The sequence below is a fragment of the Beta vulgaris genome, chromosome 7, assembly GCF_026745355.1.
Source record: "Beta vulgaris subsp. vulgaris cultivar EL10 chromosome 7, EL10.2, whole genome shotgun sequence".
Lineage (NCBI taxonomy): Eukaryota > Viridiplantae > Streptophyta > Magnoliopsida > Caryophyllales > Amaranthaceae > Beta > Beta vulgaris.
In genome coordinates, this window is record NC_079208.1 from 8,609,304 (window position 1) to 8,624,739 (window position 15,436).

A 15,436-nucleotide genomic window follows, 5' to 3' on the forward strand; every position below is an offset into this window, starting at 1 on the left:
CTGGTTAACGTGATAGTAGACATTTGATTTAATGTTGGTTTGTCTTCTTTTTTTTTTCTTATTTAAAGTACGTTGTGAAGTCTTGGAAGGGGAGAAGGGCAGGTGGGTTTTACTCAAATTTGATTTATTATGGTGTACGGTGGTTTTGTGTGTGTATTTTTTTGGTTTCTGTTAGTTATCAATTCTGGAGAAAAAAAGGGTTCTGCTAGTTATACTGTAAGATGTTCTCTAAATTCGATTTGTGAAGGCTCTTTAGAAAACATCATAATTGGGTGGCTTGTCAGAACACTTAATATACTTTGTTTTGAGGAAGATCATATATATAGTATTTTCTTTGTTTAATAATACTTGCTACATTTTTCATTGTGTGAAGTTTCACATTATTTGCTACACTTTCTTTTTGGGCAATAAACTCTCTCTATCTCTCAACGCTCATATAGGTCCCTTTTCTTTTTACTTTCTACCTCTCTCTTCTCCAAAAATTGCTTAGGAGTCCGTAAATTAAGAAATGTAGGCTGTATAGCGGGTAATATGAAACGGATGAAGTATATTTAAAGGGATGAGTGCCTTTTTCATTGCTCTCTTTTTCTCCTTCCAAACCCTTTTCTATGCGTCTATATATTGGTTGGTGTTTTTGCTGATGTTATACTCTTAATGCTCATTTTGTGATGCCTTGTAATATTATTATTTTCTTAGTAGAAATGAATCGAACATCCTAGAAAAAAACAGTACATCACTAAGATGTTGATAATCCACAAGAATGATATCTCAAACGATGCATTTTACAGGCTATAATTACCAGAGCATCTTGTGCATTTGATGAGCAGAAAAACTAGCTGCAATAGCAGACATATGTGATAGGAGGATTAATAGTAGACATATGTGGTCATTATAGTAGTGCAGGTGGATTAATATGTGATGTGTTATCTCTTGTATGAGTTTATATGCTTATTATCTAGTTTGGGTTAGCGTAGTCGAATTTTCGAGCAAAGAGGTAGCAATTAAAAGTTATGCTTGTAGACATGAATGTAGTGTAAATTAGGTAGTACGTAGTTTATCTCTCCGTTCGTACAAGTAAAACATGCATGTATTGATATCATCTTTTTGGCTTTTGATGCTTCCAAGTTCCAAACTTATCTGTAGTATATCAAAGGACCAACAGGCAACAGTAGATTAGTCTGCTATGATCATGTCTACTAGCCAATGTTTTTGAGGATTTACGCATTTCTCCTATCCATTATTCTTAGTTCTTTTTTTTTTTTTTTTATTCTTAGTTCTCTGCCTCTTTGGAGCTTGACAATTGTTTGATCTATTATATCCTACCGTAAATCATACTCGTGATTTTGAATTTATATAAGTTGCGAGACACTATTTAATATTTCCTCTATCTTCTTTTATTGCAACCGTTTGACTTTTACACTAGCCAATTTATAGCTTCAACCATTAATAAAAAAACTCCCTTGCGAGAGAGGGCTCCTAAAACCCCTTGCGAGACAGGCGACTCTAACCCTACGAGGGTTTTCTTGGCTACCATGGCAGAAGAGCTTTCGCTCCAATGCTCTAGATTGAAACTAACGGATGAAGAGACATCAGTTGTTGACCTAGGGGAAAATATTCCTTCGGATGTCGATGCGAAGGTATCCCTGATGCTAGTAGGACGATTAGTAACAGATCGGTCGTTCAATTTGGAAGCTTTCAAACGAACGATTTCTATGGCGTGGGGAGTTTCGAAACGGATTGTAATTAAGGCTTTGGCGGCGAATCTTTTTGTTTTCCAATTTTTTCATTGGCGAGACAAAGAGAAAGTATTAGAGGGCAGACCTTGGTGCTTTGACCAACATTTATTGGTGCTCAATGAGATGTCAGGTAATGAACAACCAATACAAGTCCCACTGTTTTTTTCCCCTTTTTGGATGCGTATTTATCATCTCCCTTTTAATTGTCGATCCCATGATGATATATGTGCAATTACTGCTTCTTTGGGAACTGTGCTGGAGGTAGAATCTAGTGGCCTAGGGCTTGATAATTTTTGTCGTGTTAAACTCATGCTGGACATACGTAAACCTTTACGTCGATCACAACGAATCAAAGGCAAGGATGGTAATGTGATTTCGATTGATTTCAAGTACGAAAGATTACCGTTTTTTTGTTTTATGTGTGGTATTATGGGGCATAGTGAAAATGATTGTCTTTTGTTGACTGATGACGATGAAGATTGTTCCTTGGGGTGGGGGCTATGGTTGAAGGCCTCGCCTCGTAAGGGACGCATGAAGTATTTGGAGGAAGAGGCTCAAATCTTAGCGAGCAGGAAGCTGTTGTTTGTGGGTAAAAATAAGGAGTCAACGTCCTCGTCAGTTGAAAAGGTGGAAGGGGAGGGAAAGTTGCCCTCGAAAGGGTCGGCTGAGGATGGTGCGGTGGATTCGGATGCGGAGTCGGGGGCAGGAGTGAAGGCTGTTCAAGTTGTCCCGGCTGGGACGCTTGGGCTTGAGGAAGTGGGTGGACAAAAGTGTGAGAGGGAGGTTGAAGGGAGGTCACAAGAGGGCGTGAGGGAGTGTGTGGGGGTTGTTATAGACCAACAAGGTGGGCAGGGAAGGGTGGTTGATGGTGTCTTTAACGATGTTAGACCTCCTGAGCAGCACAAAGAGGACAAGGGGAAGCCACAGGTAGTGCTCACTTTCTCTACGGGGGTATGCACCAGTGATCCTCACAAAATAAAAAAGGGACCACGAAAGATAATTAAGATTAATCATGGGAAGAGGGGACCTATGACCAGTGTTGCGAAGGGAGGAAAGCGGAAAACATGGGAGGAAGGGATTTGTGAGCTCGACGGTTTTGATGTGACCATGAATGATGTGGAGTTAGCAGGGAAGAGGTTCAAAAGTGACATTGCTTGTGACGGGGAGGCTTATCCCTCGACAGTAGCGGAGGTTGGTAATGACCAACCCCGCGAAGGACAATGAAAATATTAAGCTGGAACTGCCAGGGTTTGGGCAACCCTAGGACAGTGAAGACTCTCCAAACTTGGTGTTGGAGAGAGCGCCCAAATATGGTTTTTCTGATGGAAACCATGATCGATGAAAAAAACTTAAGTTAGTGAAAGAAAAGTGCGGTTTTTCTGATGGTTTGTGTTTTAGTAGTGTGGGTTTGTCTGGTGGAGTAGGGTTCTGGTGGTCGGGGGTACAAGCGAACACTTTATCTTTTTCAGATCATCATGTAGCTGTTGAAATATGTGATGATGAGGGAGAGCCAAAGTGGGTGGCAGTGGGGGTATATGGGTGGCCCGAAATGGAAAATAAATATCTCACGTGGAATTTAATGCGGTCAATAAAGAATTCTACTTCTCTCCCAATGCTGTTTTTTGGGGATTTTAATGAAATATTACATGCTTCTGAGAAGGAAGGGGGTGCAATAAGAAGAGAGAGGTGTATTGATGCGTTTAGAGATGCTGTCGATCTTTGTGAAGTGCGTGACTTGGGTTACAAAGGGGGCAAGTTTACATGGCGCAGGGGTAATGACCCGTCCACGGCAATACGGGAAAGACTGGATAGGTTTCTAGCGGATGAGAGGTGGGAAGATATTTTTCCAAGTTATGGAGTCCAAAATTATCCGATTTATAAGTCGAACCACGCTCCGATTGTGTTGGAAACGGATGTAGGGGCCCAAAAGCATAGGCGGGGCAAGATTTTTCACTTTGAGTCCCTATGGCTGTCAAATGCAGATTGTCAAAAAGTGGTGCAAGAAGCGTGGGTGAATGGCGCGGGGTCGGTGGAGCAGAAGGTGGCAAGTTGTGCGGGTGATTTGGGTAGATGGGCTACAGCAACTTTTGGAGACATTAAAAAAAAGATCAAAGCCAAAGAGGAGGAACTCACAATGTGGCAGTATAGAAGACCTGACCATACGATGCTCGAAAAATGCAGGGAGCTTGTTGGTGAATTGGATGAGTTGCACCGTCTTCAGGAATCATATTGGCATGCCAGGGCTCGCGCAAATGAAATGCGGGATGGCGACAAAAATACATCCTACTTTCATCACAAAGCGAGTCATCGAAAACGACGCAATATGATCTCGAAGCTGAAAGATACGGATGGTGTGTGGCATGATACCGTGGACGACATTGGTAAGATAATCTCAGATTATTTTTCTATGATTTTTGCTACTTCTAATCCTTCGGCTTTTGAAGAGGCCACTGCGGGAATTGGTGTTAAGGTGACAGAGTCTGCTAATATAGCCCTTATGGCCGAACCTAGTGCGGAGGAGGTGCAAGCTGCTCTATTTCAGATGCACCCAAATAAAGCCCCAGGTGTGGATGGTATGCATGCCCTTTTTTATCAAAAATTTTGGCATATCGTTGGTGCAGATGTGGTTGCTTTTGTGAAGAGCTGGTGGAAGGGTGAGGAAGATATTAGTATGCTGAATAAAACTTGTATCGTTCTAATCCCGAAATGTCAAAAACCACAACAAATGACCGAGTTCAGGCCTATTAGTTTATGTAATGTGTTGTACAAAATTATTTCAAAGCTAATGGCGAATAGGCTTAAAATTTGGTTACCTGATCTTATCTCTCATCACCAGAGTGCTTTTGTTCCGGGGAGACTGATTACAGACAATGCTCTGGTGGCTTTTGAAATTTTTCATAGAATGAAGCGAAGGGGGGATGGAAAGGCGGGAACGATGGCTTTTAAACTGGATATGAGTAAAGCTTATGACAGAGTGGAATGGAGTTTTCTCGAAAAGGTTATGGCGAAAATGGGTTTCTGTTATGGATGGATACAGCGCATTATGATTTGTTTATCCACTGTGTCATATTGTTTTAAGCTGAATGGCAACATTGAAGGTAATATTATTCCGTCAAGGGGACTTCGGCAGGGAGATCCGTTGTCCCCATATTTATTTCTCCTATGCGCCGAAGCTTTTTCTACCATGTTGGCGCAGGCAGCGAGGAATGGGGAGATCCATGGTGCCCAGGTATGTCGTACTGCTCCTCGAGTTTCTCATTTATTTTTTGCGGATGATAGCATATTATTCTCTAGAGCTACGCTTCAGGAATGCTCTAAAATAGCTGATATTATCAGTGTGTATGAACGAGCATCTGGTCAGAAAATTAATTTCAATAAATCTGAAGTGTCTTTTAGTAAGAATGTGGATGATACGAGGAGGTTGGCTATTCGAAATATGTTTGGGGTCGGGGAAGTGCAGCGTCATGAAAAATATTTAGGACTTCCCACTGTTATTGGTCGCTCCAAAAAAATGGTGTTTGCGGTGTTGAAGGAGAGAATTTGGAAAAAGCTTCAGGGATGGAAAGAAAAATGTTTGTCTCGAGCTGGAAAGGAAGTGTTGTTGAAGGCTGTTGTTCAGGCGATTCCCACTTATATGATGAGTTTGTTTTGCATTCCGGATGGTATTTTGGATGAGATTAATTCTATGTGCGCCAGATTTTGGTGGGGGGCACGGGGGACAGAGCGGAAGATGCACTGGGTGAGCTGGGAAAAGTTATGTCTGCCAAAGTCGCATGGTGGTATGGGTTTTCGTGATCTAAAAGTCTTTAATCAAGCACTGTTAGCAAAGCAGGGGTGGAGATTGTTATGTGATAATACTTCTCTTGTCTATAACGTGCTGAGTGCTCGCTACTTTAAGAATGGGACTTTTCTTGAAGCCTTGAGGGGGTACGATCCTAGTTTTGTCTGGAGAAGCATATGGGGGGCAAAAGCTCTGTTGTTAGAAGGGTTGAAGTGGCGAGTTGGAGATGGGTCCAAGATTAGAGTGTGGGACGACGCGTGGCTACCGGGAGAAACAGTCTCGAGGGTTCCCACTCCTAACATTGAAAGTCCGGTTGATCTTTATGTTGCGGACTTGATTGACGGTGAGGGAGGTTGGAATGACACGGCTCTTAACTCTCACTTTACTGTGCAGGATGCAAATTTAATTAGACAAATTCCCTTGAGTGAGAGGAAGCCACCTGACATGCAGTTTTGGTGGCCGACGAAGGACGGCGTGTATACCACCAAAACGGGTTACTGGCTTGGCCGACTTGGTTTTTTGCGAGGGTGGGCTGGACGGTTGGGTGGGGTGAATAGTGAAGCGTGGAATATGGTTTGGAATCTGAAAGGGCCGCCAAAACTTAGTCATTTCTTATGGCGGGCTTGTGTGGGAGCGATGGCTACAAGAGGAAGATTGCAGGATAGACACATTTTAGATGATGGTGCCTGCCAACAATGCTCTAATACTAGGGAGACCATTATCCACGCTATTTTTGAGTGCCCACTAGTTGCTCAAATATGGCAAAACTCTCCTTTTACCACGTATGTTGCTGATGGCCCGAAGAACTCCTTCATGGAGCTGCTGTTATGGGTGAAGTCTAAGCTAGTAAACCAAGATTTTCTATCTTTCGCGGCTTTAGCTTGGGCTGCATGGTCATTCCGGAATTCCGTAGTTCATGGTGAGCCATGGGCGAATGCCGAAGTGGGTGCGGTTGGTTTCTTGCGTTTGGTTACAGATTATACGTCCTATGCTGCTACGGTATTGAGACGTAATGAGACGTGTGGTCTGCTCTTGTCTAGAGCGAGTTGGTTGCCTCCACCGGAAGGATGTTATCGCCTTAACACTGATGCGGCTATGCTGGGGGATGACGGTGTTGGTTTGGGGGTTGTGCTCCGAGATTGGAATGGCAAAGTAGTGATGTGTGCGATGCGGCGCGTGCAGGTGCAGTGGGATGTTTTGTTGGCCGAAACCATGGCGGCGAAGTGTGGACTGGTGTGGGCGAAGTCTAGGGGTTTTCGAAGGATAGAGCTCGAGGTGGATGCTCTTAATTTGGCAAAGGCCATTGTGGCTAGGAGGTTTGGTCGTTCTCCCATTGATCTAATGATGGAGGATATCTCTCTTCTAGGGGATAGTTTGGAATTTTTTAATGTTTCTCATGTTAAACGGGCAGGCAATTGTGTAGCTCACTTTGTTGCTAGACTTTTTCCTTTAGGTGGTGTTGAACAGGTTTTTGTGGACGATTTTCCGCAAGGTGTGTTAACCTTGGCGGAGCTTGATGGTTGATTAATAATTTTATTGCCTGTTTCCCCTCAAAAAAAAAAAAGCTTCAACCATTAATATCTTGATTACATATAATTAAAAATTATGAAAAGTAGATATATGAAAAATATACATTGAAACAAATTTAACAAGATCTTACACGAATATATTTGTTTTTAACTATAAATCACCAGAGATAAACTAAGTAAAGTTGGTGAACAATATAAAAATCAAACCGTTATAAAACACACATACATCGCACATAACAAAAATAGTTCAGTTTTCTAGTAAGGAGTAAGAGACTTTCATAACTTGTTGGCTTAAAGTAAGATTTTGCTCGGTTTAAGATTGATTAGAAAAAACGATATGGAAGCTTTTTGACCACTTACTATAGCCAGTGTCTCTGTTCATACCTGGAGTTTCTCGAAATGCTCTGGTCTAAACCCTGTTTTAAGTAAAATTTTGAAGTATCGGTATTAATTTCCCGTGGAAACAATCTGTACTAAAAAGACTGCGGTAGCAATCAGTTCTAAAGAGAGAATGTAAAAAATAGCAGTTCTTCTGTATTAAAATCAATGTTTTTGTAGTGATAACATGATGAGTACACTGTTTAGCTGATCCATACATTGATACATACAAGCTTACAAGCTCACAACGCAAGCAGAGTGACAGATCATGTGAACAAGAGAAGCCACGCCTAAAAAAAATCTATACTAATAATATACACAAACTTGTAACATTGTTATTCACGGGCTAGAATTTCCTATGAATGACATAAACAACTACATCAGCCATGTAAAACAAACAATACAACAGAAAGGGGTAAAAGAGAAATATCATGTACATAATTTGACAACAACATTATCAAAGCTTCAGCCCATGATGAAGCTTCCAAATGCGATTCAGAAGTCAGAACTCCTGTTCGAAATTTGAGTCGCCGGTTCAAGCACAACATCCACCTGGAGCTGCCGCCCTTTGATCTTGCTTCTGTTTTAAGATATTCCTTTTTCCCACAGTAGACCCTTCTTCCAAGAGACTTGGGACGTCCATAATCTGTAAAAGGTAGACTACAAGTCAAACTCATCATAATTTTTCCTAGTAACATGGATGCAGAATGATTATATATTTGTAGCATACACAGACAACACAGTGGTACAAATTGGTCCTATAATTGATTCTTTTTCAAGTGTATCCATGACTTTGTTGAGGATACATGGAAGAAAACAAAGGAGAGGGAGAGATCCATGATCCCTTATTTGGATGAATGGGGAAGGGGATGGTTGAGATGAACAGAGATCCATTTTCTTTCTGTTAAATAGTCCAAATCCTTCCACGATCAGAAGATATGTAAGAAACATGCTACACTTAAATTTGGTTTCATCATCAAGAATGACAGTGGATTGATAGTTCACCAAAAAAAAAAAAAAAAAATTTTACCAAGGCTTCAAGTTATTAGGTAGTAAAAGTGTATTAGTCCCCCCCTAAAACTCGGGGCAATTGTTTAGACGACAAAAAGCACTGAAAATGTTGTCTATGGTGATTAAGTTTCAGTACAATGAACATTGGCACAGCAAAATTACATATATTATCATTATCATTATCCCCATCTACTACTGCCTGCGGATAGATTCATAATTTGAAATATCAGGTAACTATGCACAAAAGTTTCATAATAAGTTTCATTAATATGTTGCTTTCTTTCTCTCCTTTCCTAGTATAATGAATTAATACTTTACTTACAAGGAAAAATTATAATCTTTTATTTCACAAGACAAACTATTTTCTGTACAAGAAAATCAAGGTTAGGAGTATAGTATATATGATCAATGTTAGGCTCAGAGTGAACTTGTTCCAGAAATTACATATATTATCATTATAATCTTTTTTGGCAATAAGTGTTTATTTTGTCATAATACTCATTGGTTTAGTTATATGATAAGCAATGCTAAAGTCTATTTAACTTAGGTGCAGATGTATCATGGTTCACTGTAGAAATTAGAATTGTTCAAGAAGTTCTACTAACTATTAAGTAGAGTAAAAATACTTCCTGCATCCAACTATATACAACTATCCAGGACTGCTAATATTATTTAATAAACTCTATTACTTCCAATAATTTCAGACACACTGGCGTCATAAACAATGGTATGCCAATAGACCTTGCACGTATAACAGCACAACTAATGGTAGGAAAATAACAAATTACCTTCAAAGCGAGCTCTTCAAAGCACTGTTCCACATTTTCTCGAGTTTTCGCGCTGCATTCAAGAAATAGACTACCTAACTGTTGTGCAAGAGCCACCCCTTCTTCCCTAGTCACAGCTCTCTCTGAATCCTAAAATTAAGAGCAGTGAGTCCGTTATATCTATCACGGTCAACCTTCAAAGGGAATGTAATACTGTAAAGCAGAAAATTAGCCATCTTGGGTTTCAGCTACAAGACCTTTTTGTTCGTTTTTCAAAAAGCTCTATACCATAAATTTAAAAGTCTCTCCTTTGAACTGTTAATGTTCCAAAAAGTTCCACCCCATACTCCCGATAGCTAAAGCTCATGAAAAAGTGGGGTAAAGAATGTAATATATAGACAATGTCCTAGAATAATAAAAAAACAGAAAAAAAAAAAGATAAAGTGAATGATCAACTTTGCAATTGACAAATGGTTATGGTTGAAGAACTCGACAGTTGATTCAACTACTGTACCAGCCTCCATTACTAAAGAAAATTGTATCGATGTGGTGATCCAAGCACTTGTATAGAAAATATGGTCCACGGTATTCAAATCTTGCAACACAAGCTTTACTATTAGGAAAATGAATATATTTAATCATCAATTCATGCTCTATTGCTCTAGATAGTTAAAATACACACATGGAGAAACAGGATTTACCTTATCAACTTTATTTCCCACGAGCATCTTCACGCAATCTTGATTGGTAGAGTAGAGCTCAACCTCTTTAGCCCACACATCAGACAAGTTGGTAAAAGTTTCTCTTCTTGTGACATCATACACTAAAAGGACAAAAAAAAAAAAAAGAAGGAAATTAAAAACAGAAAAGAAACAAACAGTTTTGCAGCATGATGCTAGCAAAATGGACAAGCTAAGTTACATGGTCAACTAATGCTGTACGCTGACTGCAAAGTGCAGAAACACTAATTGAGGTGTATGGCTGCAGATACACTATGTGCGTTCTCACCATTTAAATGAACATAAGATGCAATATATACCCAAATGAGATGTTCAAATGCAGTGTTCTCCATGGATTCGATTCACTAAAAAATTGACAAAGAACTGATGAGAAGAGAGGGCAGCACAAGACAAAGGAAAAGAAAGAGTTCTTATTCTTGATTACCCCAAATTAATTGAATAGTTAAGCATTTCCCTTACTTGTACAAGTCAAGTGCCCAGCTCAAGACACATACCAAACTAAGTCATGCTAACATGAAAAATCCAACAAATGACGAAGCAAACCAAAAACAACCGTAAAAGAAGCTCAATGATCCCAAACATAGAGTTACATATCCCTCGGCCCTCGCACCTCAGAATAAGTCTCAATAAAAAGAATCAGAAATGGTTTGATTGAAAAGAAACACATATATCCACAATCCTACAAGGGAGCCATGAAGGAAAAGACTAATCTTGTCTACTTATAAATTGAAACTACGCTCACATAGTCTTATTGAAGTAGTTTCTCTAATCTTTTAAAGAGGAAATATTCATAAACAGAGCATACCAAGAATAATCCCTTGCGCGCCTCTGTAGTAGGAACTCGTTAACGTTCTAAACCTCTCTTGTCCAGCTGCAAAGGAGATAACACACAAATTAGCACTACTCTTTCTGGTTGAAGCTTAGTTCAACAAAAGAATTGGCAGAAAAATTAATACATAAATGAGAATTACAAAGAAAGGTGACTTCTACAAGAGACTATTATCCACAACAGAGACTTTGAAAGACGCATATAATATCACTTCATACAAACAAGGTTAAGATTTATCTCAACTGATGAATGAGTGCAATATTGCTATAGATATATTGTATAAGATTAAGCTATCAAAGCTTCAGCAAAAAAGGAAACAGAAAAGGAAAAAATCTTATTGATATCTTATTAATGAACTTTTCATCTTTAAAAGTCCCTACTCCCTACACAACTAGACCCTATCAGAAATCGACCAACACAAAACCCTACCCTAAAGAGATAATAGATTTTGGCCTAAATTTTCTGACCAAAACCCAAGTTCTCCAAGGCCGAACTACGCAATAAATTCTAGATCAAACTCGACCCACCCCGTTTTCTCCCACCCGATTTACAAACCATTTAATTTTATGAAATGATATGAGATTAAGATAACCTTCCGGAACAAATACCTTGTGCTAATAATATCACGAGTAGACTCAAACATCATTTATATGGTTGAATTTGGCTACATTTTGACTTGTTATACGAGACCTATATTTTGTAGCTTTTATATACATAGCATTCACTTTTCACTATTGGGTATAGATTGTCTTTTAAAACCCATTACCCAGGTTGATTAACCCCAACCCGGAAAGCAGTTGAGTTTGAACAAGCATTGTTCAACTCCACCCAAACCAACCCGAAATGCAATGGATGTTGAACAAGCATTGTTCAACTCGGTCCACACCAACCTGAAAGGGAACTAATTTAACAATAATCTAAACTTGAAATTAACCACTACCCAACCCAATTGACCCGTTTGACAATTAGGCATATAGCTCACGGGCCACAACTAGTATGCATATATTTAGGATTAGAGGTGAATGATGAGAATGCATAACATAAAATAACTACATCCTTGTCTCCAATGAAATTAGATGTAAGATCACGTCAAACCATGAAGGAAAAAAGTAGTGCATTGTGGAACTAGTTACCACTTACCAGTGTCCCATATAGTAAGTTTCAACCTCTTCCCACCAACGGTAAGCATCTTGATCTTGAAATCAACTCCTAGACAACATTAAGATAAAAATCCAAGTTCAGCATGTATATCATCTTGGCAACATCAAAATTCAAATTATCTATAAAAAGAAAGCCACATTGCACAAAATTTCATCCCAATATGGCTTTCCCTACCAAAATCAAGAAATTCAATGCGAATACAAATCAAATAGCTCAATATTAGATACCTAATCACCTAACTCGGTAACTTCATCCGAAAGATAGATGAAGAAACTTCCCAAATAAAGGTTCAGGTACAAGTTAGAGAGTTCACCAAAAAGACAGAAGCTGACTTCCATCTCTGATTCCACCGTTCACCCCAACATTGTTATAAAAAAAAACCTCATAATTTCTATTTAATTTATTGAATTTTGAACACGAACATTTTTTAAAAATTGCATTGAATAATTCTTAAAAAGAGTATCTTCAGTTGTCTATTTAACAAAAAAATATCTCAGTGCATTATGCGCGGGTCCAAATACTAGTTGTACAAAAAAAAAATCTTAATCTTATCTCCAGTTCATTCAATTAGTAATTGATTTACTAACACACCAGCAAGGAAGGAATACCACATTTTCCTCTGGCGAATCACGAGACTTTTATTTCTTTCTTTCCTAAATTTATGGAAGCCGAAAATTAGAATTTCAATTAATATGTACTCCTAGAATATAATTCAGTTGAATACTTTTTTTCTAGAATATTCAATTCAAATTATTCCTCCAAACAAAAAACACAGCCTAAAATTACGTACACAAATTATTAAAAAATGGTCTAATTTTAATATAAAAATAGACTTAATCACCAAATGGATTAAACTAGTCAGCCAAAGAAATCAAACTAGTCATTATTGGACAGAATCTGTTTTTAATATAGGATTTCTCGTTACCTAATTTTAATTTAAAAATAGGCGGTATCTTACTAACTCAGTTACCTAACAAATAAAAGTTAGAAAATCATAAAAATAAACCTACTGTTAAAATAATAAAACAGAATAAACAGATAGTAAAGATTAATAGTAAATTGCAGTACTATTTTATTGATAATTTCATCTATAAATAATAATAATAACAACAACAAAAACTAAAGGTAGGAACAAAAAAAATCCAGATCCAGAATATTGAAAATAAAAAAGAAGAAAACGACAGAAATTAAAAAGTGTCGGCAAAAATGATGATCAAGTAATTGTATTATTATTGAAGAAAATTCCAAAAAACAAAAGGAGAAAAATTACCAATAGTAGGGGAAAGATCATCAAGAGCTTTAGAAATGAAGCTAACAAGCAAGCTACTTTTGCCAACTCCAGAATCACCGATTAACAAAACTTTGAAAGATAGATCATAATTACTACTAGTATTTTGATTATTTGAACTTGAACTCATTTTACTTTTCTCTCTCTTAATTTTGATTATTTAGCAAAATATGTATGTTTGTTTGTTAGTTTGTTTGTAAATTGTAATGCAGGAGGTTGCTTTTATGAGAGAGAAAAAGATGAAGAATTAAAGAATCTTTTTTGATAACGGAGAAGAAGAAAACGGGTGTGAAGTGAGAAGTGAGAAGAGAAAAGGAAAGAAGGCAAGAGAATTCGTTGCTTTGTTTCTGGTGTTTGCTGTTTAATCAACACTTTTGCAGAGAGAGAGAGAAATTCGATAGCGTTATAACAAGTTTCACGTTTGATTGTTTGAAGAGAGGAGAGATGATATGTGAGCGTGAGGTGTCGTGATTGGACATCAAGCACCTGGCACCTGAAACCTCACTCCTATGGGTGAGTTTATCCCTTAGACTCAACTCCAAATTTCATATTATACTATATCAGTTTTACGTTAATTTTTAATTCTAAAGAGTAGAGACTAGGGCTGGCAATCAGGTCGGGTTGGGTCAATTTCAGGTCGACCTGATTTATATTTCAGGTCGAAAACCTCAACCCGAACCCGACCTGATTTATATTTCAGGTCGAAAATGTCAACCCAAACCCGACCTTATATATTTCGGGTTGACCCGAAACCAACCCAAAATGACCTGAAATAAGAATCTAACTAAAATACTGCCAACTTAATTCGCAAAGCACTTGTAGATGTAAAAGTTAAAGTTTTTTTGAGAGAAGTCTCTAGTCTCTGTCTCTCTCTACTCTAGGGTTTTGATTTTTCAGCCTTTGATTGTAATTGTACAACGGCACTGTAAAAAACGCTCAGCCTTATTAGGGTTATTGACTTATTGGGCTTGTCCAATAATGTTATTTTTATTTCAGGTCATTTCGGGTTGTTTTCAGGTTCAAAAGCTCAACCTGAACCTAACCCATTATATTTTCAGGTCGGGTTGGGTCGACCCATTTTTTTTTTTCGGGTCGAAAATCTCAACCCAAACCCGGAATTTTCAGGTCAATTTCAGGTCGGGTTATCAGGTTGGGTCAGTTTTTGCCAGCCCTAGTAGAGACTCACTTCATATTCATTTTAATTTTATATCGTATTCCTCCAACTCTCTTCAAACTCACTTTACAAAAAAGAAGATACATGACATTTTTTACTGGACAAAAAAATATCCTTTTGCATGGCAAGTACGGGTTCGCGGTTTGGGGGTAACCCAATCCAAACCACAAATATACGGTTTGACATTTTCCGACCCAAATCGCACCGCACTTATGCCCAAATCGAACAGTGCAAAACGGTTTAGTGCGGTTTAGTTTGCAGTTTAACGATTTTTTCCTCCGCGACATTAATTTTGTAATCTAAGAATAAAAAAAATGTTAATAAATATAAGGAGTACAAATAAATATGAAGTTGACTTCATAATTAAACATAAATAATAATTTATCAAAAGTGTTCAAGTTCTTTACCTCAAACTTCTTTTTTCAGTTGTATACTTGTATGCCACATTGTCAAGTGTATTTTAAAAAAAAATAAAAAAAATCATATAAAATTGTGATTTATGAGGGTTTCGGTTTACAAAAATTAAAACCCGACCCAAATAGCAAACCGCGGTTTGCTTGAAATCATAATCCAAACCTCAATTTTAAAACCGTAAACCAACCCAAACCGCAAAAAAACGGTTTGAGTTGCGGTTTGGTGTCTGAATAACCCTAATGGCAAGAGTCTTGAGAGGGGTCTTAAATATCAAAAACCAACTCAAGACTCTGTCCAAGACTTTACCCAAATATAGCCGAGTCTTGTTGAGTCTTGCCATAAGACTCTCTTCAAGTCTCCTCCTCAAGACTCTATATATTCTCACCCTAAGGAGGAGGAAGAACAAAGTGTATATATCATACACTCGCATATATTATGTGCATGGTACACAACACAACTGCAATATATTATGTTTTGTGAGGGAAATATAAAAATATCTAGAGATTGAGTGGTTGTTTAGTATATAAAAAAATAGGTAGGCAATGCAAATTTATTTGATTGATAGAAAGTGGGGAAAATAGGGACAATGAAAATTTCTAGAAAAATAAAATTTCCACAAAACTCGAGA

At 38.0% G+C, this 15,436-nt stretch overlaps 1 protein-coding gene across 1 annotated transcript; it reads right to left on the reverse strand.

Moving 5' to 3' along the window:
- Nucleotides 1–7,560: 7,560 nt before the first annotated feature.
- Nucleotides 7,561–13,711, reverse strand: LOC104908853 (ras-related protein RABC2a). Its single transcript, XM_010698017.3, has 6 exons — nucleotides 13,203–13,711; nucleotides 11,912–11,980; nucleotides 10,748–10,813; nucleotides 9,904–10,025; nucleotides 9,224–9,352; nucleotides 7,561–8,070 (listed from the first exon to the last, which is right to left on the reverse strand). Exons 1-6 carry the CDS (start codon nucleotides 13,348–13,350, stop codon nucleotides 7,960–7,962), a joined length of 645 nt encoding a protein of 214 aa, XP_010696319.1. The 5' UTR covers nucleotides 13,351–13,711; the 3' UTR covers nucleotides 7,561–7,959.
- Between the last annotated feature and the right edge of the window lie 1,725 nt (nucleotides 13,712–15,436).

Coding starts and splice junctions, on each gene's coding strand:
- LOC104908853 (XM_010698017.3), bottom strand. CDS start 13,350: ATGAGTTCAAGTTCAAATAATCAAAATACTAGTAGTAATTATGATCTA. Junction 11,981..13,202: donor TGATCTTTCCCCTACTATTG/GTAATTTTTCTC, acceptor AATGTTGTCTAG/GAGTTGATTTCAAGATCAAG. Junction 8,071..9,223: donor TTGAAGAGCTCGCTTTGAAG/GTAATTTGTTAT, acceptor TACCTTTTACAG/ATTATGGACGTCCCAAGTCT.